This window comes from Myotis nattereri, assembly GCF_964212035.1.
Source record: "Myotis nattereri genome assembly, chromosome: 21".
Classification (NCBI taxonomy): Eukaryota; Metazoa; Chordata; class Mammalia; order Chiroptera; family Vespertilionidae; genus Myotis; species Myotis nattereri.
This window is the reverse complement of record NC_138097.1, coordinates 15,152,716-15,177,759: the sequence shown is the minus strand read 5'-3', so window position 1 is coordinate 15,177,759 and position 25,044 is coordinate 15,152,716. Positions and strand designations below refer to the sequence as shown.

The window sequence follows — 25,044 nt, the reverse complement described above, 5'->3', positions numbered from 1 at the left end:
GAGTCACAAGGAAATGCATAAATAAAGGCCCCGTCAGAGGGGCTGGGACGCGGGCGTGACTATGTCAGAGGCAGCGTGCGAAGCTGAAAACCCATTTGTCCTTTTACCTGGGACCCACCCCGAGTCAAGAGCCACAGAAGACAGGCGAGGAGAGCCCTGACTCAGGAAAAAGAGGAGCCTCCCTGACAGATGGAGCAGGCACCAGTTTGCCAAGGACATAATTTCAGTTCCACTCTTTTGCTTGCTTGTTTGCTTTTTAATCCTCAGTGGAGGATACGCCTTCCACTGATTTGAGAGAGAGTGGAGGGGAGGGGTAGGAAAAGAGAGGAGAGAAACATGGATGTGAGAGAGCCACATCAATCAGCTGCCTGCCAGGCTGGGCAACCCGCAACCCAGGTTCGTGCCCTTGACCGGAGTCAAACCTGGAACTCTTAGAACCAGGGCCGGTGCTCTAACCACTGAGCAGCCGGCCAGGGCATCTCAATTCTTACTTGTCACTCTCTTGGCCTAACAGGGCCACTGGCATAAAATCCCAGCCCTCTGTGCCTCAGAGGGGTCATCAGTGCTCACTGCTGCCATGATGTAAGAGACCAGAACTGTGCCAGAGGCCAGAGGTGAAGTCAAAACAAATAAAATGTCCCTCTGTGGGGACAACTGCCTCTCCAGGGAACAGGCTCCCTGAGAATAGGAACCAGATGTCATCCACTAAGCAATGCTTCACACAGATTCAGGAACTACACAGCTCCTACCCATCTCAACTCCCTAACTACGGGCTGAGATGTTCTTTTCGCTGGTACATATGGATGGGACAGGGGTGAGGGGAGGGGGTGCGGAGTGATGATGGGGAGGGGATGATACTAGGACGGGGACTGCCAGAATCCCAGACGCAAAGGCCTTCTCGCATTCCTTCCTCTACAGTGGCTCCTCACGCCTACTTGGCGCACGCTTCTCTGTCATCGATTCATGGATGTTTCCATCTCTGTATCCCTCTCCCTTCCTCTCTCTCTAAAAACAAATGAATGGGGGGGAGAATTAAACAAACAAAAACTGGCCAACTAGCACACTGTGAGCAGGCCTTGCAGCCCAGCCGCATGTGTCCCTCCTCCCGATGAGGCCCATCGTCCTGCGGAGAATGACGTCACCTGCTGAGGGCGTGGTGCTAACACTTAAACAGACTTCAGCAACACTCATATTTGAGATTTAAAAAGACAACTTCAGCTGGTGAATCATAAAAGCAGAAATAATGTTTACAATATGCTTCCAGTAAACAACTTTTCACACGAAGTCCCTTTTTGGGACGTGTCCCCACATCCACTCGTCTTAATGATAAACACTCTGCATGGACATCTGCTTCACACACTCAAGTGCCGACTGGACAACCACTCAGCTTGTTTCCACGCTGTGCTGGGCTCCGCACAGCCGCGGGGTCAGGGGTGTGCGTGGGTGACTTAGGAACCTCGGCCCCACTCGCATCAGCCAAAGCCATGAGCTAAAACCTTACTCTCTGTTTTGGAAAACAGACATTTACCAAGAACACAGGACTCAGAGACAAATCGATCCCCTTTTCAAGCTCTCTGCCACCAACCATACCATGCTGCTAGGGAAGGCAAAGGATTATCTGGCCTCTTATTGTTAAAGACGATTTCCTAACAGCAGTAAGCAATACGCCTTCATTGTTCAAAATTCTTGCAAGAGGTCTTGGCACAGAGGCTGATGGGAACAGAGCCCACCCCTAATTAGACGCCTCTCAACTTAAAAGCGCAAACAACCCCGACTTCCATTTCTGTGCTGCACGAAGGGAATCGGCATCAAACGCAAGAAAAGGGAAACCCACTGGGAGCAACCATCTTATCTGCTGCTGCTGCTGCTTTTCCTCTTTAACCTCTGCCATCAACCAACTCCAGTCTTTGGTGAACATTATACACAGTACTCGCCTTTTCTTTCAGCAGACAAATAAAACAACCCATTAGTGAGAGCATCTTGAGAAGATCAGCTTAGGACAGTGAAGAGAGGGAGCAGGCCAAACGGAACTGGAGTTCCAGACTCAGGAACACTCCAGGACTGCCCCCGAGGGAGGGTTCACCCTCTCCACTTCCACGCAGTCAGAGCTCGGAAGGAAGGGGCTTCTCAGGCTTCAGGCCACTGGTCATTAGGACACATGCTAACAAGTCCTGATTATTCTGGGGAAAACTCTGATGCTTCCTAAGGTCACAGGTTAAATAAAGAGTTATTTGTCCAGCCAGTGTGGCTCAATGGTTCATGATCGATCCATGATCCCCCTGCGGAGGTCACAGTTCGATTCCTGGTCAGGGCACAGGCCTGGTTGAGGGCTCAATCGCCAGTAGGGGTCATGCAGGAGGCGGCTGATGAATAATGATTCTCTCTCATCATTGATGTTTCTATCTTTCTTTCTCTCCCTCTCTGAAGTCAAAAAAATTTATTTTTTTAAAGAAGATGTAGTTTACTTAAGGACAGAAAGGTGCAACTTATTCCTATTATTTCAAACCTAACCACCAAGCAAACTAAAGCAATACAAACAACACAAACCACTTAAATATGAGCGACTGAGAAATACGTGCTCCACAGCCCTTTCTGCTCCATCTTGTGAACCACCTGTGGGGCGTGGGAGACGCTGCCCCGTCTGGATGGACAAAGCTCAGATACAAAAAGGCCTGTAAGACGTTCTCGGTAGCTGGTGTAATAACCACAGAACAAGAGGAAAGCCACAAAAAAGAGCCAAATCATCCTAGCTGAAGGCCTCCTGTCACAGCAGTTTTCATAAGAACACGTAGACAAGAATCAAACAGATGCCAGCGAGATGAAGGAGGTGGCCTGAAATATGTAGAAACATTGTTTTTTTCTGGCTTATTGTGGCTAAGGATCATCAAGTTCAGATATCTAAGACTTCAATCTGTTTTCTTACATTGGTATTGTTGTTTTGTTGTTGATCCTTACCTAAGGATATTTTTTCCATTGATTTTTAGAGAGAGTGGAAGGGAAGGGGAGAGAGAGAGAGAAATATCGATGTGAGAGACACATTGATTGGTTGCCTCCCACACGCACCCCAACCAGGGCCAGGGACTGAACCTGCAACCAAGGTACGAGCCCTTGACTGGAATCGAACCTGAGCCCCTTCAGTCAGTAGCTGATGTACTAACCACTGAGCAACCAGCCATGGCTTATATTGGTATTTTTAAGAGACAATAAATAACATTCGGTTAAGTAGAAGAAAAACAAAATGAAAATGCTCCCTCTCTGATCAATAATTGACTCTATTAGGCTCTTCTTTCAAAACTTCTTTTTCCTTAAACAATGAACTTCTTTAATCAATTATATGTATTTTACTCTACATGTTAGAAAACGCCTGCGTAGAGACCTGTCTTTCAAACCCAAAGTGAAACCCAACCATCACACATGTCCTAAACTCTTATGTTTCCTACTTAGATTGCAGCTGGTCTACTTGTTTATTTTTTTAATCAAGAGCAACAGCCTACCACAAAAGTACTCAGAAGCTGCTAACACAACAGAAAATGAATCAACAATCATCTCAATATCATTTTACATCTGTTTAAAGCAAACAAAAACAGAACCGCTGGCCAAATCCAAAAACCCAAACATAACAGATTCCTCTGCAGGACTCCACCAAGCACTCCAACCACGTCACTGTGGCCGCCGGAGAGAGCGCTGGCTGCTCAAAGGCTCGACACAAATGGAGAAAGGAGACTCTCCCTCCTTCCCCGTCAAGGTGACCTGACCCTAAACTGCGAGTTGAATTTTGATTTAGGATCAAAAACTAAGTCAAAATAAAAAATAAAAAAACGACAACAATGAAACACAAACAGAAATGCCAGGTTTCTCCTAAATTAAATCGCTTTGAGGCCTTGACAAGGGGCTCGGTCTGTGCTCCCGCTGCTGCCCCCGCCCCAGAGTCGGCCACGGAAGGCCTATGCGGGAGGCTCTGCCCCTGGCTGTTCCTGTGTCTGTGACCATGACCATTTCCACCCAAGTCCACATACGGGACTCAGCTTCTGATTCCAGTGGAGTCAAGAGAGGTTGACTTGCTTGGAAACATTCTATCCACTGAACCTATTAGTATTTGCATGCAAGAGGGTATCTTTATTTAATATATATTTTTATTGATTTCAGAGAAGAAGGGAGAAGTAGAGAGAGAAACATCAAGGAAGAGAGAGAATCATGGATCGGCTGCCTCCTGCACGCCCCCCACTGAGGATTGAGCCCACAACCTGGGCATGTGCCCGGACGAGAAATCGAACCCTGAAAGTGACTCAAGACATTTGGAAGAAGGTGCAAATCAATACCGGCCATCACAACACCATCGTGATGCGCTATGTGGCTGAGCTTCTAGACCACAAGTCAGTGCTGGCTGAGCCGCTGCTCGAAGTCTGAGGCTCAGGGATCCGAAAAGAGAGTTCTGCTCAAGCAAAGGAGGCTCAGGGCACAAGGGAGGCGAGTGACCGACTGGAAGCTACAGTTCCTGAGACGCCTGGGAAGATCCTGAACACGAGGGGATGGAGCGAAGGGAAAAAAGACTGAGTCCCCGAGTTACTCAGATTTTCCACTTCCTGCCCAGATAAGAGATGGCGCTTCTGACACACAATACTCCCTGCAGGCTGTTCCTCAGGAAGCTGGGGGAACCCGCCATGGCTTTATCCCTTTTGTTCTTTGGGAACATGACTACTCATTGCACCTTTCCTCTCAAGCCTCGATTCTCCCCTCATCTTTTTGTAAGTGACAGGCTGAGCACACTGTCATACCTAAACCTTACTGCCACCACCAACTACCCCTGGAAATGAGCGCTAAGCTACAGTGAGGCCAGGAGTGCCTCAGTTTGCGGCGGGGGGGGAATGCAAATTTAAAATGTATTTTTGAACCTTAGGTGCACACCGGCCCTATCCAACTGTTCCTTTCTGCTGTCTGGTTCTTTTCATTTCATACTGCCAATCAAGAAATCTGGTCTTGCCCGGCCAGTGTGGCTCAGTGGTTGAGCATCGACCCATGTCATGTCACCAGTCTGATTCTTGGTCAGGGCACATGTCCAGGTTGTGGGCTTGATCCCCCGGGGGAGTGCAGGAAGCAGCCGACTGATGTTTCTCATCAATGTTTCTATCTCTCTTTCACTTTCTCTTCCTCTCTCTCTAAAAAAAAAATCAATTAAAATAATTTTTTAAAAATAAATAAATTGCACAGTAAGACAAATAGGGCTGCGGACAACATTTGGGGTATAATAATATCCACAGAAGCAATTTTACAAGAATGTGAGAGATACAGCCAGCCTTAAAAAGTCACAACCTCTGTAGCACAGATAAGCTAAGCTGTGGGCTGTGTGTTAGCTGTTCTGTTCAGGAAAAAAGAGATGGGAATTATTATCGCAGTTAACTTTGAATCTGCTCAAATGAACTTTACAAAAGTTCCAATTTCAATAAGGCAACTATTTTTAGTAACAAATCACTTGGGACACTCCACACAAATGACCCAAAACAAGAGAATGTCGTGACGTCACAGTCTGAGAAGTGCCTCTGGGAGTCTGGATTAGTCACTCTTTAGTCTGAACTGTTTACAGCAGCCGTGGGCAAACTACGGCCCGCGGGCCGGATCCGGCTGTTTGAAATGAATAAAACTAAAATAAAACTAAAAAAAAAAAAAAGACCGTACCCTTTTATGTAATGATGTTTACTTTGAATTGATACTAGTTCACACAAACACTCCATCCATGCTCTTGTTCCGGCCCTCCGGTCCAGTTTAAGAACCCATTGTGGCCCTCGAGTCAAAAAGTTTGCCCACCCCTGGTTTACAGGGATGACATGATGCTGATCGCCCCCGCCTCCGGGTGACAGGCTGGGCTCGGGGCAGCAGGGTCTCCAGAGTGGTCCCCTCCGACCACAGCAGCCTCCTGGATTCACCTGGGTGTGTGCTACCGACATCGCCACTTTCCGTCCGTGCAGCATTTTTAGACGCAGTGCCTTGGAGCAGGGTCCGCGAGTGACTGCATGTGGGTCAGAGCTGGCCCGTGACCTACTTTCATGTGTCCGGGAGCGACCAAGGGTTTTCACATGTTTAAATGGTTGAAAAAATAAAAAAGATGAATATGTCCTGACATATGAAAATTACATAAAATTCAACTGTACTGTTCATAAATGAAGTTTACTGGAACCCAGTCATGCTCATTGGTTTAGGCACTGTCCTTGGCTGATTTTGCATTAAAACCACACAGTGCAGTAGGGGCTGCCACCAAGTCTAAGATATTTGCTCTCTGGTCCTTGACAGAAGCAGTCAGCCAATCTCCATCTCAGAGCAGCATCTTATCAAAAGCAGAAACCACCCGGCCGGCGTGGCTCAGTGGTTGAGCGTCGACCTATGAACCAGGAGGTCACGGTTTGATTCTCGGTCAGGGCACAGGCCCGGGTTGGGGGCTCGATCCCCAGTAGAGGGCCACAGGATGTAGCTGATCAATATTTCTCATCATTGATGTTTCTATCTCTCTCTCCCTCTCCCTTCCTCTCTGAAATCAATAAAAATGTACTAAAAAAAAATAAAAGAAAAGCAGGAACCATGCTCAGAGAACAGACTGGGGTTCCAGGTGGTTTTCAGCAGGGGCAACAGGTCACAGGGAGCACCCCCACACAGAGGCAGTCTCCCTTGGCCGTCTGCACACCGTGATGCTGGCAGGCTGCTGATGCACACAGCGGGTACCAGAAGGAAAGGGAGCACGCTGACCTGACCGGGGACGACTGGTGGCTTCTAGGCTGGTGCCTGTGAGACTGTGCTGGGGCCTGGGGACAACAGGACAGAAAGTCTGAAACTGGAGCTCTCTGCAAAAACAGACAGGCTCTATGTTCTACACCCAGAACGTACTTCTTCATGGTGTTTAAAGAAGGATATACAAAGGGCTACTTCTCCATACAGAGGAGGAAGAGATAGGGGAAGGGTGGCCAGGAAACGAGAAAGGAGGTCCGTGAGCGAGGACAGGAGGAAGCGCGTCTCTTACTTGCACAAGCGTAGGCGTCCTTGCTGGTGAAGGACTTCGCACACTGGCTGCAGCTGATGGGACCCACGACGGGAATGGCACTGAACGCGTGGCCGTTAAGGAGCTTTTTGTCCTTCTCCTTCTCTTTCGAATCCTTCTCCTTCTCCTTGATTTTCTCTTTCTCTTTCTCCTTTTCCTGCCAAAGAAAAGAATCAATGGTTCACTGAACACTGGAAGGCCTTCCCTTCCCCTGAGCCACCAGGATGCCATGTGGCCAGCAGTGGTGGGCGGATGCTTGGAACAAAAGTCAGGCACACTGTCCTAGACAACTTATGTTTTACTTGATTTTTACATTTTGTTAATCCTCACCTGAAGATATTTTCCCCATGGCTTCTTCAGAAAGAATAGATGGGAGGGAAGGAGGGAGGGAGGAACATCAATTGTGAGAGAGACACATGGATTGGCCATCTCCCACACGCGCCCCGACTGGGGGCAGGGAGCTAAACTGCAACCAGGTATCTGCCAGAAACCCAGGTATGGGCCTTGACCAGAACCGAACCTGTGACCCTTTGGTGTGCAGGCTCACGCTCTAACCATGGACTGAAACCGGCCAGGGCAACCATTTTTTAAAAATTAACTTGTGAAAAAACACAGGAAGTCTGGTCAGGCTAAGCAGCTCTGTCGCTGGCTCACTCGGTGCTTGTTTGCACCGACAAACACCATGCCCAAGGCCCAGCACCGGAAAGAGGCCTCCAGTGCTAGGGAAGGTGCTAGGCGTCTGGAGTGGCCCAGAACCCTCCTCAGGACACCAAGGCACAGCAGCGAGCAATGGGGCAGAGGGCGGCGGGAATTCGGGAGCAGCCTGAGGCAGAGGACGATGATGGAGGGGCACAACATTACCGAGGCTCCTCTCCGACTTCCTACACCGATCCCAACCCAAGTGAGGGCAGTCTCTGAGCTATCTCCCTCACTCCAGCCAGAGGTATCACACACCCACATCTACGCGTTCAGTTCTTCTTACTGGAACTCCACGGTTCACAGATGCTCACGCTGGCCCCATTTTCAAACTGGGGGGAGGAGGAACTTGAAGTGGACAACGTCAAGGTTATTAGGAGCACTGTCACCGCATTCAGCTGGCTCATCAACAGCAACTGAGAAGTTTCCTTTCAAACCCACTGGACCGCGAGCTACGAGCCGCAGAGTAGGAAGAGCGCACTTCGTGGTTCTCACAATCACTACCTGCGGGGCACCCATTTTCCAGGGAATACAATTCTGTTGCTGCAATCTAAAAAAATTCCCGGGAAATGAGCACCCAAAGCCAGCGATACTGACAACTACCGAATGCCTCACCTTCTGAATCAACGCCTTCCACACACGCTATTTCATCTGATTCAGCAACTCTGAAGTAGGCAGGGTGGGCACCGTGCTTCCCATTTTACTACTGAGAAGATCAAGATCAAGAACAGCGAAATTTCTGAAGAGCTCCCCTGTGCCATGCACTGGCAAAAGCAATTTACATGCATTTTCTCACAACCACCCAAGGAGTCAGTAAGGACTAGTTACCAGCTTAGAGACGGTGAATGCCGCATCTGAGGCCCCACACTAGTAACTGCCCAGCTGGGATTACGATGCAGACCTGGCCGACCCTACAGCTCAGCTCCCTTCACGTCATTCCCCTGCCAGGAGCTGGAGAGGTTTGTTGACGCACAAAAGGTCACACAGCAAACGATCAGCAGAACCCAGGCCCCCCGGCCTCCTACTCAGAACTGAAATGATGACTGTTTGCTAAGTCTCTGGTGCAGGCAAAGTCCTTTTTAGCAGAACACACAATAAAAACCTAAGCACTGAATTGCTACACTTTAAACTATAAAAAATAACAAGAGAGGAAGGGAGAGAAACTACTGTACTTCACTTTACAAAACAGGAAACTGTTATGAGGGGAAATTAGTAACCGCTAAAGTACATAAAGCTCTAATAAAAGTCAATAGCAAAAATTAAGTTTATCAAGTAATTTCTTCCTTTGAACTGAATTTTGTTGAAGGCTTTTCCATATATATATATATATATACATACAATGTTCATCTGAAAAGCACCTGACTTTATGCTCCAGAAAGCTATGCATGCTCCAAGAGTAAAACAAATCTATGGCAACTTATTCCCTCAAACCTTGCAATGACTTTCAAGTCTGAATATATAACAAATAATATCCTCATCCTTACAACAGCCCAAAGCCATCCTTCCAAGGATAAAACAAAACAGAACAATACACTCCACTGTCTCTGTGTTTATTAAAGTCAGTGCTTCAGAGAAGCCAGGCTCTTACCTCCCCATGTTTTGATCCTATGAACCTCACTGTTATCTGGGGTACATCATAAAACCGACCCCATTTTACCGACATGACTGACCCCCATGCCAGGAAAGATGCTCTCACAGAAGGAGGGGCTCATGCCAGCAGGGTCGAGCCCAGCAGCTTCGCACTGCCATTAGAGAAACCTTCAGAGGAAGCCAGAGACTGGTTGAGAAAGGAGGGTGGGAGGGAGGGAGGGAGGGAGGAGGGAGGGTGAGGCAGTGGCTTCCTTAACACAAGCTTAACTATTTGAATGCTGCCCGTAAGCCAACTACCCTAAGTTATGGACACAGGAAATGAAACAAAACTAATTCCCCAAAATGCAGTGTGTGTGGATGGTGCTGAAGCTGCAGGATGGGAACTCTGACAAGGACAGAGCCAACGTTTTAACACTAGAAGCTAAGCATGCCTTGCCCTGGCCAGTGGTTACAGCGTCAGCGGTGGCCTGAAGGGTCCTGGGTTTGATTTCGGTCAAGGGCACCTATCTTGGTTGCAGAGTAGATCCCCGCCCTGGTCGGGGCGTGTGGGGGAGGCAACTAATGGATGTGTCTCTCTCACATCAATGTTTCTCTCTCTGTGTCTCACCCTCTCCCTTCCACTCTCTCTAAAAATCAATGGAAAAATATCCTCAGGGAAGGATTAACAACAACAAAAAAATTAGAAACAAATGCCTCATTTTAGAAAAAGCATTAGACAAACAATTGAATTTTTAAAAAAATCAGAGAACACTCTGGACAACTGTGAAACAGGCTGGGATTACGCAACCTGTCGCGTTGCAGATCTCACAGAAGGTATCGGCGAGATCAGGGGTCTGTGTGAAACACTGCTGCCATGTCCTCGCTGTCTGCAGAGGACAGCTGGTGGCAGGCAGGTCTGAAGAGGCCCCCCCTCCCGTGAAGGGGAACACGACGCGGGTATGCACACTGGTGTCTGGACGCTCTGTAGCAAGCAGCTCACTAAGCAGGAAACAGTCCTCTCTGTCAAAGGTGCTCGGAGACAAAAGCAGAAACTGCCACCTTCCTGTTGTGCTTCCTGTTTAGGCCCCCGCCTTTCAAAAACACAACCAATACATTTATCTATACCTCATGCCACCTACTGATAGTTCTTAAAAGGACACGTGAAGATCAGTCTCACTTTCTCAAATCCTACGTGTATGGAGCTACGGGCAAACTGTATTATCCAGAAGAGGAACCGTCAGCCCCTCGGTGGCTGGCTCTGGGCTCCTCTGAATATTATATAACAACTGTTTATTACCATATATTTAAAATTAACATAATGACTGTAATATATCTCGGCTAATAAATTCAAATTACTTTACATATGATCCTTAATTATAAGGAAAGTGGAAATTTCCAAACCATTTTTAGAGACTTTACGAAGAATTAGAGGTACTGATTTAATATAATCCTCAGAAAATGCTGAAATTTTCCCTTTAAAAGTAGGAATGCTTATATTGTACATCAATAAAAACAGATTAGATGAGCTCTAATAATATCTCTTTAAAAAATAATTTAAAAGTAAAAATATGTCATTGTCATAAAAATAGCATTTCTAGTGTTTTAGCATTATGGAAAAGTCACATTATTCCATAACTACAAAAAGCAGTAGAGTTCGTGTCATCACACTAAGACATTATTCACTTATTTTTGTGTTAGCATTTACAGCAGCAATGTTCAACCTTTTCCATCTCGTGACAAACAAACTAATCACACACACACTGGACGCCTATTGTTGTGTTGGCTCTTGTCACATTTTTAATTGACAATCTAAAGGAAAAGAGGTCGGAGCCCCTGCCGAAATACTCAGGAACTGCTTGTTTTAAACATTCTTGTCGCACACTGGTTGAAAATCACTGGTTTAGAGAATAAAATACTTGTGCATAATAATGCTCTACTGTTAGTGCAATGACATACAAAAACAGGGTATTAACATAACTTAAAAATGTTACTCTGGCCTGTGTGGCTCAGTGGCTGAGTATTGACCTATGAACCAGGAGATCACGGTTCAATTCCTGCTCAGGGCACATGCACGGATTGTGGGCTGAGGATCCCCAATAGGGGCCAGGCAGGAGGCAGCCGATCAATGATTCTCTCTCATCATTGATGTTTCTGTCTCTCTCCAAACCCCTTCCTCTCTAAAATCAATAAAAAATATATTTTAAAGTTGTATTGCTTTAGTATTTCCCCTATTTCTTACTATCGCTTGGTACATTGACAAAAGCTAAAATGTTCTACTGGAGGTTCTAAAACAATCCTATTTAAAGTTAGCTAGTAACAATTACGAAAGGTGACTCTTAAACCTCGTAACATATTTGGCCACCGGGGGTACTCTGAACATCTGAGACTATGAAATAGATTGCAATCAAGGTTACAGACTTGCAATTTTTCGAGGTTTCCATTGCTAGAGATACACTAGCCCCCAGAGATCGAATCTTGAAGCCGAGAGAGAAAGAGGAACCATCTCATTGCAAAAGAGTGTTGTCATTTTGACAAGAGGTCAGCAGATGCGATTTCTGCCAGTGATGACAGACTACCCTCTCACACCAATTACCGCCTTTTCTCCTGCCCTTTCTCTTCATCCTCCCACTAGTAAACTCTAGGTCTCTGAGATTATTAGAAGAGTTAAAAAAAAAAAAAAGAAAAGACACTGTTCAGTGACAGATTTTGTTTAAGGGTGAGCCTGAAACCTAGAGGACTACTTGCTGGAAGTCGACCACACGAGGTTCTGCCTTAATATGATCTAGCTCTGTGGCCTGAAACACACTTCTTTGTGCTTCATTCTGTGAAATAAGGAGGCTGGGACTTTTGTTAAAGGTCAGGCTCCAGTTTCTTAGTTGTCTTTTTTTTTTAAAAAAAATACATTTTTATTGGTTTCAGAGAGGAAAGAGAGGCAGAAACATTGATGATAAGAGAGAATCATTGACCGCTGCCTCTCGCACCCCCCTCACCGGGGATGGAACCCACAACCCGGGCATGTGCTCTAACCGGAAATAGAACTGGTGACCCCCTGGTTCATGGGTCAATGCTCAACCACAGACCCACTGGCTGGACCAATGGCACTTACTTTGCTCTTTTTACTGCTGGACATTTTATTCTTGATGTAGCTGAAAGTGCGGCTGACTTTTGTCCCGCTCTTCCCTTCGAAGTCTTTCTTGGAGGGGCTCTGTGGTAGGAAACTGTAGTTCTCCTCTGTTATACTAGATAAAAACAAAAAGACTGATTTTGAAAAAAATAAAAAAAGACTATAGAAGTTATTTTTTTAAAATTAAAACAGCTTCTCCATCCTCCTTCATGAGCATTCTGGTCAGGTGTTCGTGTAGCTCCGGGCCAGCTGCCTTATGTGCTCACATGGAAATGGGAGGCAGAGTAAGAGGCGGACGGGGCTGCTGAACATTTGATACAATAAGTCGGAGAACAGCCCATGTTCTGTTGCCAAAGGCGCTGTGTCATCTCACATTATCACAAGAAGGGGGAGTCCAGGACAGAAAGAGACTTTGAGAAAGGCCACGTTCATACAACTTTTATTACAATATATTGTTATAACTATACTATTTTTATTAGTTACTGCTCTCATCTCTTACTGTGCCTAATTTATTAACTAAACTTTATCATTCGTATGTATATATAGAAAAAAATACAGTATACATAGTGTTTGGTACTATCGCTGTTTCAGGCAGCCACTGGGGGATTTTGGAATGTAGCCCCTGAGGACAAAGGGGACAGACTACTGTACACACACACACACACACACACACACCCCCAAATGGGGTTAGGTTTATGAAGTAAAAATCCCCATAAGCGAAGAGCACACAAGCTCATCAAGTCAAACAGAGGTGTTTCTCATGTGAATAAATGCAAGCCCTTTGTCATTAGGATAGTGCAAAGAATAAAAGTAGAAAAAGTACTGACGACATTATTTAAAAAGGGTAGTCTTCATTACAAACCACTTCTAACCACCGTTCCAAAATTCTCTCTCAAAAAAGTAAGAACCCAATAAACTCAATTAACTTAATTAAATGCCACAACACATTTTGGATTGTCTGCATTTCCCCTTGGGAAAAGGAGTGACAAATAAATGGACAGTACCTCTCCGTCAGATTAGCGCTGGTGTTGTGGAAAGACCGGGAACCTAGAACACAAAAATGGCAGAGAAATAGTGAGAACCAAAGGCTTGTACCCAAAAGAGAGAGAAAATGTCTAAAATGTTTACAATGACACAGATGAAGCAGAGACAGCATCTGAAAGCCAGTGTGTGGTGCCTTCTCCTCCTAAGGGTTTGGTAGAAAGAAAATGGAACTTGAAACCCTCAAATTAGAACTATGATAGGGAGTGAATTTCCCAGGAAAAATGTTTAATCCAGGATTCAAGTAATAGAACAAACCCCAAATTAAGAATGTTTTTCTAATGTTCAAACATACATAAAACATGTTTAATTCTTGTTCTTATCAAGTTCAGTTCCTATTGGCCGTCATTCATAGATGATGTCACAGGAAGAATACAAAAGGGGAAATTAAATGTCATATTCGGTGTGCTGTTTACTTTGCATTCAGACACTTCTATACTAAAAGCCTAGCTAACGTGTGTGACATTTTCCTGCGCGTCCCTGGGATGGGTGAGTGAGCAGGAAGCAGCGCCCGAGCTGGCGTAGGAGGCCTTGGCCGTGCGTGTCTCTCTCTAACTTGGGCTGAGATCTCAGGATTTCGTTTCCTCGTCTGGGAGAGGAGGGGATGCCACAGATGTTGAGGTCCTCTCCAGGCTGGTGCTTGGTAAACTGAGTAGTGCAGGTCCATCCTCCTCCTTCCACACGCCCGGACCAGACACTGAAGGGTCGTCAGGACGAAAGCTAAGCCCGGCCGGGGCTCCCCTGCTGCTGCTTCTGTCCTAGGTCCCCCCGTTTCCCTGTCCCCAGCTTTCATAAACGCCCTCCCAAAACCAAGAAAACAAAAAAACCAAGGCTGCGTCAGACAGCAGGGCAGTAAGTAGAACAAACAGAGGGCACACCATTATTATTAACCCCTAAACTCCCACACTGTCCAAGATTCTGAACAGAAATGCAAAATTGTAGGTATTACTAAGTACATAGCCCACAGGCGGGAACACTGCATAAGAAACTTAAACTCCGCATCTTGAAATGTCTGCCTTCTAGCTTTCCGTTTACCTGTTTGGCGATCTTCTATTTCACTTAGGATGCACGGTTACCAACGGACCCATAAGAGTGAGATCTGGGACCTGCCCCTCAGTTCTGCCTGGACTAGGTGTGAAATCAGCAGCATTTTAACCGTAGGCCTTAATTCACTTACACAAAACAAACACCCCTCCCAGCAAAGGGTGGCTGACATCAGTGGCGTTAGAACTTTCTCTACCCACAGGAGCCCTGAAGGCTATATGCAGCATTAACTCTCCGCCTGCCAGGACTCCTGTGCACTTAAGCAACTACCTAGTAAGTCACCACACGAGTCATTTTAACAAACTGAAAAGAAAAGCCATAAAAACACCAGCCAGCAGAGACCAGCCAAAAATAGGCTCCAAGCAGATCTCTGTGAATAAATTAAAAAACTGTACCAACAGTGTGTAATTGAACACTGGGAGACTCTGACTCCTGTAAGGGCTTTCAACCTTCCCAATGCTGAAAACTTTTTTCACTCATTTACTATGATCTTTTAGAGGTGGTTCTAAAAACAGACATTAATCTCAATGGCTCTGAGTATGAAATAACCAAGGTTATTTCCATCATATAATTACTGACAAAAGCAAAGCAATCTGTATTAAATTAATTTGTTAGTAAGTTTGTGAACACAGCATATTGACCACTGACTGCCTTGGGAAATTCACGGTGTACATACCAGCACCTAAAACCTGCTTAAACCAGTTTCTTACATTTATCTGGCCATGAAACAACCCTTCTGTGCCTCCCCGCCCCCAATGCTCACTGGTGTTTCTGAGTTTAAGGAATACGTTTTGAGGAATGCTGTATTCTTGACTCAATGGTTTCTTCAAGCTCCTATACCTTTATCAGCCCATCATCGTTTTCATCATCACAATTTTCTACTAGTGGCAGAAGAAACGCTACTGGGGCCTGTTTTATCCGCCATGCTGACCTACTTCCCACACTATTATGAATACATTGAGATGAAACAGCCTTGTCAGGTTTTTAAACTGGGTAACGTCAAATAAGAACATACATATCTGAAACCTACAGTGTCGGGAAAGGACTGGGGGGAAAAAAGTTCCAAGGAAAGAAAATAGGAGGAAAAGGCAAGAAGAAAAAAGTTCAGCATGAGCTCTTAGATACCCTGAGTGGACATGTAGATATCTGTCCCATGAGACAAAACCAGTGAAACAAGGAAAAAGGACAAGTGTGTGATCAAGCGGAAAGTTCTGTGAGGTCAGCATCACAGAAGGCACGAGGGGGGATGGGAACACCCCCCTGTGCCTCTGGAGGCATCTGGGTCCTGGGCCGGTATCTCATGCCCCGGAACCAGGCCACTGGATTAGTCAGTGTAGGGAGTGTACAGAGGACAAGATGGTTTTATCCGAATTAATGTCAAAGCAAAGCGTGAAGACAAATGGTTTAGGAAAGGTGGCATGCAGGGGGAGAAAAGTCCCCCGTCAGCTTCTTAGGACAGAGCCCAGAGCATTCCCAGTGCTGGTCAGAGCCTGGAGAGCAGCCGCCGGACAGCAAAGAGGCTACTTACTCTGCAGCTCCTCCTCCTCCTCACTGGAATGGGAAGAGCCGAGAGAAAAGAGAGTTTTAGACTTAAGGAGGAGCGGAGAGATGCTGACGGAGAAGGAGATCCGCCGTGCGGGCTGCGGCTGCGGCTGCGCTGAGAAGTGGTTAACGGGAGACGTTAGAACAGGCCCCGGTGACAGCAGGACGAGGGAACAGGCACCTCCAACCCACGCGGGACAGAGTAACGTCACTGGCCTGCATGGCTCCTGTCTAGGTAAACGATGCGATTCATTCCCACGTGCATCTTTATTTCTGAATAGGCAGAATTCTATAACGCAGCTTAAAAAATCCATAAAACAAGTATGTACTCGTTAGGTTATGAAAACAAGAAGTAAATTGTTTTGAATGGTCGTAACTTATGGCTGGAGTTTCTTTTCCCTTCAAAGAAAAGCATGAGGACTCCGAGCCTGGCTCTCCTGCTCCTCACTCACTCACTCCCACCTCCTGACGACACCGCACACCACGTGTACTGGTGACTCATAGCTTCTACCTTAGGCCACACCCCTCCTCCATGCCAGAGACGCGTTCTCCTCACTGCTCACCTGCAGGGGTTTCCCACAGGCAGCTCCAACGAAACAGGCACCTACGTAAACTTGTCTTTTCCTCCAGACTTGCTCCTCCCCTCTACCCCTTCATTGGGTGAGTGGGACCCAAATATAACTCATTCTTGGAAACAGAAAGGTGGGCACCGCCCTTGAATCCTGACATCACACCTCGGTCCTTTTGATTTGGTCTTCTAGAATTCTCTGAGTATCTACTTCTTCCCAATGCCCTGCTCTAGGGCCTGGGTCAGGCCAGCAAACTCCCATCGCAATCATGCAACAGCCTCTCACTCTGCCCGCCTCTCCACCAACACGCTCTTCAGTGTGGTCTCTATGAAGCGTTTCATTCAATGAACTAATCAATTTAATCAACCTGTCACTCCATTGCCCTCAGATAAGAAGCCCAAATCCCTCAGCCCTGCTTCCCACATACTAATTCACTTAGCAAATTCCTACTTTTGTTTTGGTCTGAACTTTGATATTGCTAACCACAAATTAAAGGGTGTATGTATGTATGTAATATAAAATATACAATACGTACATGCACTTAACTATGCATATATTCCACACTTGTTATTGAACTGAAAGACCAATAGAAAAAACTCTAATTGCCTGACTAAACGTTTGTCCTGACATATCTATCCATGTTATCCTTTCCTAACAGTGTTCTAAAAAAGTAAATGCAAAACCATCAATTCTCATTCCATTGTCCACAGTCTGAAAAAGAGAAAGTGAGCAGAGGAAGTAGAGGTAAAAACCCTTATCAGCCCTGACTGGTTTGGCTCAGTGGATAGAGCATCGGCCTGCGGACTCAAGGGTCCCGGGTTCAATTCTGGCCAAGGGCATGTACCTTGGTTTCAGGCACATAACCAGCAGGGAGTGTGCAGGAGGCAGCTGATCGATGTTTCTAACTCTCTATCCCTCTCCCTTCCTCTCTGTAAAAAATCAATAAAACATTAAAAAAAAACAAACCAACCCTTATCAGCCCTGAGGCCTAACTTTCCAGGGGTGCACCCTGACCTCTAGCCACCTCATTGGTGATCTCGTTAGACCTGGTGCCTATTACATATGCAAGCAGCACAGTGCAGCTCTTAGGGCCGACTTCGCTTTCATAGTCTAATGCAAACTGTTCAATTACAAGCCTGTGTTTCCATCAAGGGACATATCAGCACTCGGCCAATTCCCACACGTGGAGTGAAGGAGGCACACGAATGACATGAAGGACGAGCACGTCCGTGAACGCCGTTCTCTGTGATAACCATGCAAAACGCAAGGGGAAATGAAACCCCATCAGAGCAGCCTGTGAAGTGAAAACATCTCCTGGGGACACCTCTCCTTTCAACATTCCCGCCACTGATGCGCTCAGTTCTTCCAGGGACGCAACTGACCAAGCAGTTCCTCTACCCTTTGCCGGCATCTGCTGGATGCGAGCAATGAAAAGCTTAAAAACCTGCCTGGCTGGTGTGGTTGGGCGTCAACCTATGAACCAGGAGGTCAAAGTTCGATTCCTGGTCAGGGCACATGCCCAGGTTGCAGGCTCAATCCCCAACCAGTAGGGGGCGTGCAGGAGGCAGCTGATCAATGATTCCATCTCATCATTGATGCTTCTATCTTTTCCTCTCCCTTCCTTTATGAAATCAATAAAAATTTTAAAAAAACAAACACAGAATTATTCTGTACAGCAAAAATGAAGTTTATGCTTAAGTTCTATCCGGAAGCTATGTACGTCTCCACCCAGTCCTCTCTGATGCAAGCAGGAGAAACGCTGCACACATTTCCTGGAGCGGGTTCGCTGAGGGCCGCCCTGCTGGCACTTTCCCACAGCACACAGGCAGCGCCAGCGCTTCTCCGACCCTCTGGAAGGAGTCGGCAAGTCATCACATCCATCCATCAACGCGGCAAGTCGAGGACCCGAGTTAGGAAGCTTTCCCACCCAGTGTTGTTCCCGAGTGAGCTGCCGCCCGTCTAGTTTTCCGCCCAGAAAATGAGACAGAAATACTTTAGTCACCGCCTTTACTCAGTATTTTCCTCTACATCACTGGATTTTTGCAACGGATCCCGGCTGAGAAGTAAGGCTGAGTTTGTCTGTTTTTCTAACCTAACAAGTGCTCCATGACATTCAGATGGCAGCTCCGGGAATGTGCTCTTTCAGAAATGTCCAAATGGCCAAGACTGGCAGAAGCAGCCAATTTCTTTGAAGGAAGAAGACAGAGCAAAGGTAAAGCTGGAAAGTAGTGGCAGAAGGCTGATTTTAGGAAGTATTTTGCTCCCAGACAAGGGTGTTCATTGGACGAAGCCATTTAAAGAACACGAGGGACAGTGTCCTGGTTTCTTTAACAGTCAAAACTCTGGTCCGAGAAAGATGGACCTGGCTGCTAAGAACTTTAAATCTACATTTAAGCCTTATCACATTATATTTGAAAAAAATTTTTTAAGGTCTCACACTGACTATTCATAACACCGAAAAGTGAATTTCTCAAAGAACAAGCTGCCTTTCTGTGACCAATACCTGGATCCAATGCAAATATGTCTTTGAGCATCTTTCAATTGCAAACGCCCCGTGCAGCATCTCTGCTAACTTTGGGGGGCTCCCGGTGAAGAATTCTTTGTACTGTTTTTTCAAATCATTTTAGAGCCTACAATTATTTCAAAAGACAGTTTCAAAAAAGCGTGTCCGGTTTAGGCCCCCAAATATAATAAATTTACAGTATCCAGGAGATATTTAGGTAGTAAGAGGAGGAAGATCACAAAACTGAAATCTCTCTACCCTTTTCTGTTTAAATCAGTGGTTCTCAACCTTCCTAATGCCGCGACCCTTTAATAGTTTCTCATGTTGTGGTGACCCCCAACCATAAAATTATTTTTGTTGCTACTTCATAACGGTCACTTTGCTACTGTTATGAATCGTAATGTAAATATCTGATATGCAGGATGTATTTTCATTGTTCTTGACCCACAGGTTGAGAACCGCTGGTTTAAATGATGAGCCATTCATGTCGAGGAAGAGGCAAGCAAATTTTGGAAGGTAATGTTATAGGGAGTAAAAGTGAAAAAAAAAAAAGACAGAATAAGGGTTAAATATAGTTAATTTTTTAAAAAGGAGCATACTCACTGTCGAACCCAGGATGGCTGATGGTCATTAACGAGACGGATTTGGTCAAAGTGGAAGAAACGGCTGACGTGCAGTAGTTGAAGCCCTGTTGCTTAGATCTGTGGCAGGTCTGCAAACAGACAGTGGAGAGCGGGTTCTAAGTGCTGCTCTCATGTTCTGTGCTCTCAGATGAGCACAGAACTCCACCTTCCAGCCCAAGCCAGGGAAGGCAGGCAGCACCGGGCAACAGCGCAGGCTCTGCATTCAGACCCGACTCAGCAGCTGCTCAACTGCACAGAAGTGACTCGTTCCTGAGCCTTCGTTTCTTATCGGTAACCTGGGGGTAATCAGAGTATCCATCCCTTACACTGGCAAGAATACCTAATAACGTTTCAAACTGAGTGAGGGTTTAATTAACACCTGCTGAATGCATAATCAGGTAAAAAAAATTCACTAGAAATATCAAACAAGCTGCAGTTCTTATTCTTTGAAAACCTAAATGTCTCTTACAGAAGTACAGTAATAATATTCTGATCTTAAAGAGTTGGAAACAATTAAAAAAAAAAGGGTTGGCAATAGCTGGACTGTGTGGCTCAGTGGTTGAGCACTGACTTATGAACCAGGAGGTCACGGTCAGATTCCTTGTCAGGGCACATGCCCGCGCAGGTTGCAGGCTCGATCCCCAGTAGGGAGGGTATGGGGGAGGCAGCTGGTCAATGATTCTCTCTCATCGATGTTTCTATCTCTCCCTTTCTGAAATCAGTAAAAATGGTTTTTAAAGTATATATCTTTTTAGAAGAGTTGGAAACAGAGATGCAAGAAAAAGACTTTCAAGATCACAAGCAAAGCAACCCTGTATCTGGAAAGAAGCCTAAATCTCCTCACTTCCTCTTCTCAGCTCAGACTGCTTCTCTACGGGAGGGTGACTGAAATGGGATCACTTAACTCCCTCAGCAAACTCATTGCGGCTTCAAGGCCATTTGATCCCACCAACTGCAGAGGTTCCTGCAGTAGCAGCTCTGAAACAGCATCAGTCAGTGTCCCCAGCGCACTTCTGTTGTTTGGGGAGCCCGTTCTAATGGGTAATAACTCGATGATAAGCCCTTCCCTTCATGGTAGGCTGAAACCCGCCTCCTTCTGACTTGCGCGTTGAAGGGAAGCAATGAAACCCCGTTACTAGTGTGCACTCCACGGGAGGGCACTGAGGACTTCTGACTATTTAGAGCTGTTTCTCTGTAACCATGGAGCCAGAGGCACCGTTGCTATGTTTCCAATACAACCGTGAGGTCTGAAACATGACCTCAGGGAAAGGCAGAGACTTTTAACAGGAAGTGGCTGCAGACAACTTGTCCACATGAGATACAAGAGCTTGAATAGCAGCTCCGAAGTTGCACACAAGATAAAAACTGTAAGTTAGCAGAGGTGCAGGAAGGCGAGGCACAGCGACAGCCCTTGAGGCCTTCAATTTGCTTTTCAGTAGGCCTGAATTCCCTCAGGCCTGCACGTGACCACAGGGACACACTGATTACTAAGGTAACCCCCCCCCCCTCCCCTCCCCGGTGCCAGATTTACTGGGCCACATCATTGCTATGTGGTAGGAAGCAATAAAAATTAAATTTCTATACAAAACCTCAGTTGCCTATTCATGGTACAGGCTGTTTAACATTTCTGTTTGCTTGTTTAATTAGAAATGTTTTGGGGGTGGGGAGGTAGAAGAGGGTATTGGGAGGATAAACAGTGATGGAGGGAGGATTGACTTGGGGTGGTGAACACACATACAATATACAGAAGATGTACTGTAGAATTACACACCTGAAACCTATATAATTTTATTAATTAACGTCACCCCAATAAATACAATAAAAAAGAAGTGTCTCACTAGGTTTCTACCTAAACCTCCATCCGCCTGCCCAAAGCCAGGTGTGTAGCTGTTTTGTTTGCTTCGTTAGCAGTGTTTCACTTGGGGGTGTGTCCTGGGAGCCGCTCAGGAATCAATCCAGTCTCTGCCCAAGAGGCTGGGAGAGCGCCGGGAGCAGCACAGGTGACAGCAAAGCACATACTCCACATTCTCAGCCCCAAACCGCCCCCTCCCCGAGGGGCTGTCAGAAGTGGTGCGGATAAGGAAGGGCTTAAGGTGAGCACTTAGAAAGGTCACTTGATTTGGCAGGCAAAGAAATCATGACCTTCAAGACAAGGACGTTCAGGAGAGTCACCGTGAGAGACAGTAAGAGCTGATCAGGGCTGAGGCTAAGAAGGCAATGTTGGCAGCGACAGGGAGGAGAGCGAGAGCAGTCCTTTCCTAGATGTGATGAGATAGGACATTTCTTCCAGGAAGGAGCTGCTTGTGCTATGCTTTTGAGAACAGGGAGATTCAGTAATGCTATGTAACACCTTCCGAGACTGGCGTGGTAAAAGAAGTTCTCGGAAAAGAAGGAAAATCTTGGCTTAATATCCCGGGTAGGCTCCTAATTTTTTAAGAAGTTGCTTTGCCCTAGCCGGTTTGGCCCAGTGGACAGAGCATCAGCCCTGGGACCGAAGGGGCCTGAGCTCGATTCTGATCAAGGGCATGTGCCTTGGTTGAGGGCTAGATCCCTGGCCCTGAGCGGCCTGGGCAGGGCACATGCAAAAGGCAGCCAATTGATGTGTCTCTCTCACACAGATGTTTCTCTCTCTCTGTCTCTCCCCCTTCCTTCCACTCTCTCTAAAAAAATCAATGGGAAAATATCCTTGGGTAAGGATTCATGGGAAAAAAAAAAGTTGCTTTGATGGTGTATTTAAATCTATGCAGATTACTGATATTCTTTAATTAGTATTAAGTGCTAAAATCTGGCTTTGAACTAGATTCAGGGTAAGTCATCGTAGCTGCTAGCCTCATATTAACATGGCTATTGCATTCTTTGTTCCTAATCTGAGGATATAGTTAGGAAAATAAAATGAAGGTTTTCCAAATTAGCAACATGTCCGTGTGTCAGCCTTACCTGATGACCAAACATCCGATGTTCTCTCTGGCCCGATTCCAGATCCTCTTCTGAAAGGGACACCAGAGAGTCTCCCCGTTCCTCACCCCCGAACGGGTGCCTGAGCTCTTTGGCGTTTGCAGAGTTTCCTTCCAGAGATGAGGATGGCGTGTTTCCGACCCCAGCACCTCCTGCCAAGCCTTCTAGGCTGAAACTGAACACAGGGCACAGGCGTTCATTCCCCCATTTCCCAGTCTCAGAAAGAAAGGGGGCCCGAAGCCCCTTGCGTGGTATCTCTCTCGCGTGTTATTTCCATGCCACACGTCAAGGCTGCTACCAGGGCACAGCACAGATGCGCACCGCCTCCCTTTCCCTCACAGGCCATGGGATGCTGAGAGAGAATACTGCACGTAGGCTTTACCTCATTCAACTATTCAAATATTAGACCATCCAGGGCAGTGGTTCTCAACCTTCTGGCCCTTTAAATACAGTTCCTCATGTTGTGACCCAACCATAAAATTATTTTCGTTGCTACTTCATAACTGTAATGTTGCTACTGTGAGGAATCGTCATGTAAATATCTGATATGCAGGATGGTCTTAGGCGACCCCTGTGAAAGGGTCATTCGACCGCCAAAGGGGTTGCGACCCACAGGTTGAGAACCGCTGATCTAGGGTCATTTTCTCAGATTTTTTTTCAACAGATCATATTGACAGACTATACTGATGTTTTATTTATGTGTTTTCCCTTGATCTTTCCCGAACTCTAACTCTCCTAATGCCAAATAACCAAATGGCACACAGAGCGTATGAGCATAAGGAACTGTAGAAGGCACACAGGAGACTCAGATTTGCCCCCGAGTCTATTAAGGAGACCTTCATAACTTTACATTCAACTCCAGTCTGGCTGGGCTTTATAGCTTCACAGGCAGGCATCCACCCCCAGGAAACCCCAGTGCCACTTGTGAGCGTTCTCATCTGTGAGCGCTGGTCGCACAGATGCTCCACAGCTCCCTGCCATTGTTAGTTGTAGACAGGCACACAGGGCCCCTTAAGGAACAAAAGCTGAAAGCCACTGAGTCTGAGTCCTCATTTTCTGTCCTGATATTGACTGGGGGTGGGGGGTGGGGTGGTGAGGGGGATTCCTGCGTTAAAGAAGTTTGTGGTTTGCAGAGTAAAACTTCCTATGAGCAGGTGGCCGCAGAGAGAGGTCAGCCGCTCTCCTCCTTGGGTTTCTAGCCAGAGTGGCTCGCATCTGTTACAGCTACAGAGGAAGCTGCTTTCCAGAAAGCAGCTGAATTGTACTGGAAGGGAGACTGGAGCTATTTAGTTCTTTCTGCTCTAGCTGTACAGTTAATTGCTACAAATAATTCACAAATGCCAGTCCAGAAAGGCTTATATTTGCTTTTTTGTTTCACAAATTACTCACTATGAATTGAAACCATATGCCTCTATTTTCTCTAGTGGGTAAATTAAACAATGAGTTTTGTTTTCCTGATTTCAATCTGACAATAGAAATGATGACTAACTCCGAGTACGAGTAATGTCTCTTGTAAAAGCCATTTTTTAATACCAGGAATAAGAAGACAGGCTAATGAAGAAGAAATTTAGTTTTCTATTGTGAGTGACTTGTAAAGCCTGAGAAAACCAGATCTATGCTTCCCACAAAACTCAACCCTGAAAATGTTTTAGAAATTAAATGTGGCTACTCAGTGAAGAGAAGAACATGAGCCTCGGAGTCTGAATTTGGGATCTAAAGCGATGGGTGGGACTTGGTGTCAGAAGGGGGAACGCCTAGGGTCTGGGAATGAGGGAAGACCAAAACACAGAGACGTGGGCAGCGCACCATGGAGCCAAGACTGCAGAAAACACCAAATCACAGCCTCTGGACACAAACGGGATGCGCAGGGCACACCAGCCGACTTCAGTGCTGCACCCCTCAACCGGATTAGCGATGCCGAGAGCCAGGCCAGGGGACGGTGCGCGCACAGACAAAGCAGGCCGCATGTGCGATCCAGCCAGGGAAGCCAGTCCAAGCCAAAGCCCACGCGCCACACTCTGTCCCCCGTGACGCTGCACACGGAACGATACCATACCTTCTGTAATTAAAGTCGGCACTCAGGGCAGCAGAGCACTGCACACCAGAGGGACACCAGCTCATACTGGGGATGACATCAGAGACAGAAATGGAAACGTTGGGAGGACAGAGGACACAGGGACGGGGTGATGGGTTTAAAAAGAAAGGGCAGTTAGCGACAGATGGATTTATCTGAACAGCAAAAAATTAGAAGTGCAACATTGTTTTAGAAAAAGGCTAGAACAAAACCCACGGAATCTAAACACTGTTCTATTGACGTCCCTCTACATGATGTCTTGGGAGTGACTACGTGATGC

The 25,044-nt window shown here is 46.3% G+C and overlaps 1 protein-coding gene across 2 annotated transcripts in view; it reads right to left on the bottom strand.

The window, feature by feature from the left end:
* AKAP13 (A-kinase anchoring protein 13) overlaps positions 1 to 25,044 on the bottom strand; it is a 186,927-nt gene that overhangs the window by 22,594 nt on the left and 139,289 nt on the right. For both annotated transcript variants that reach the window (XM_081114820.1, XM_081114819.1), the window contains exons 12-17: positions 24,747 to 24,812; positions 22,673 to 22,865; positions 19,716 to 19,824; positions 13,418 to 13,460; positions 12,396 to 12,528; positions 7,007 to 7,181 (exon numbers count right to left, since the gene is read on the bottom strand). In XM_081114820.1, coding sequence (XP_080970946.1) covers positions 7,007 to 7,181; positions 12,396 to 12,528; positions 13,418 to 13,460; positions 19,716 to 19,824; positions 22,673 to 22,865; positions 24,747 to 24,812 — 719 coding nt within the window. The remainder of the gene's footprint in view (positions 1 to 7,006; positions 7,182 to 12,395; positions 12,529 to 13,417; positions 13,461 to 19,715; positions 19,825 to 22,672; positions 22,866 to 24,746; positions 24,813 to 25,044) is intronic.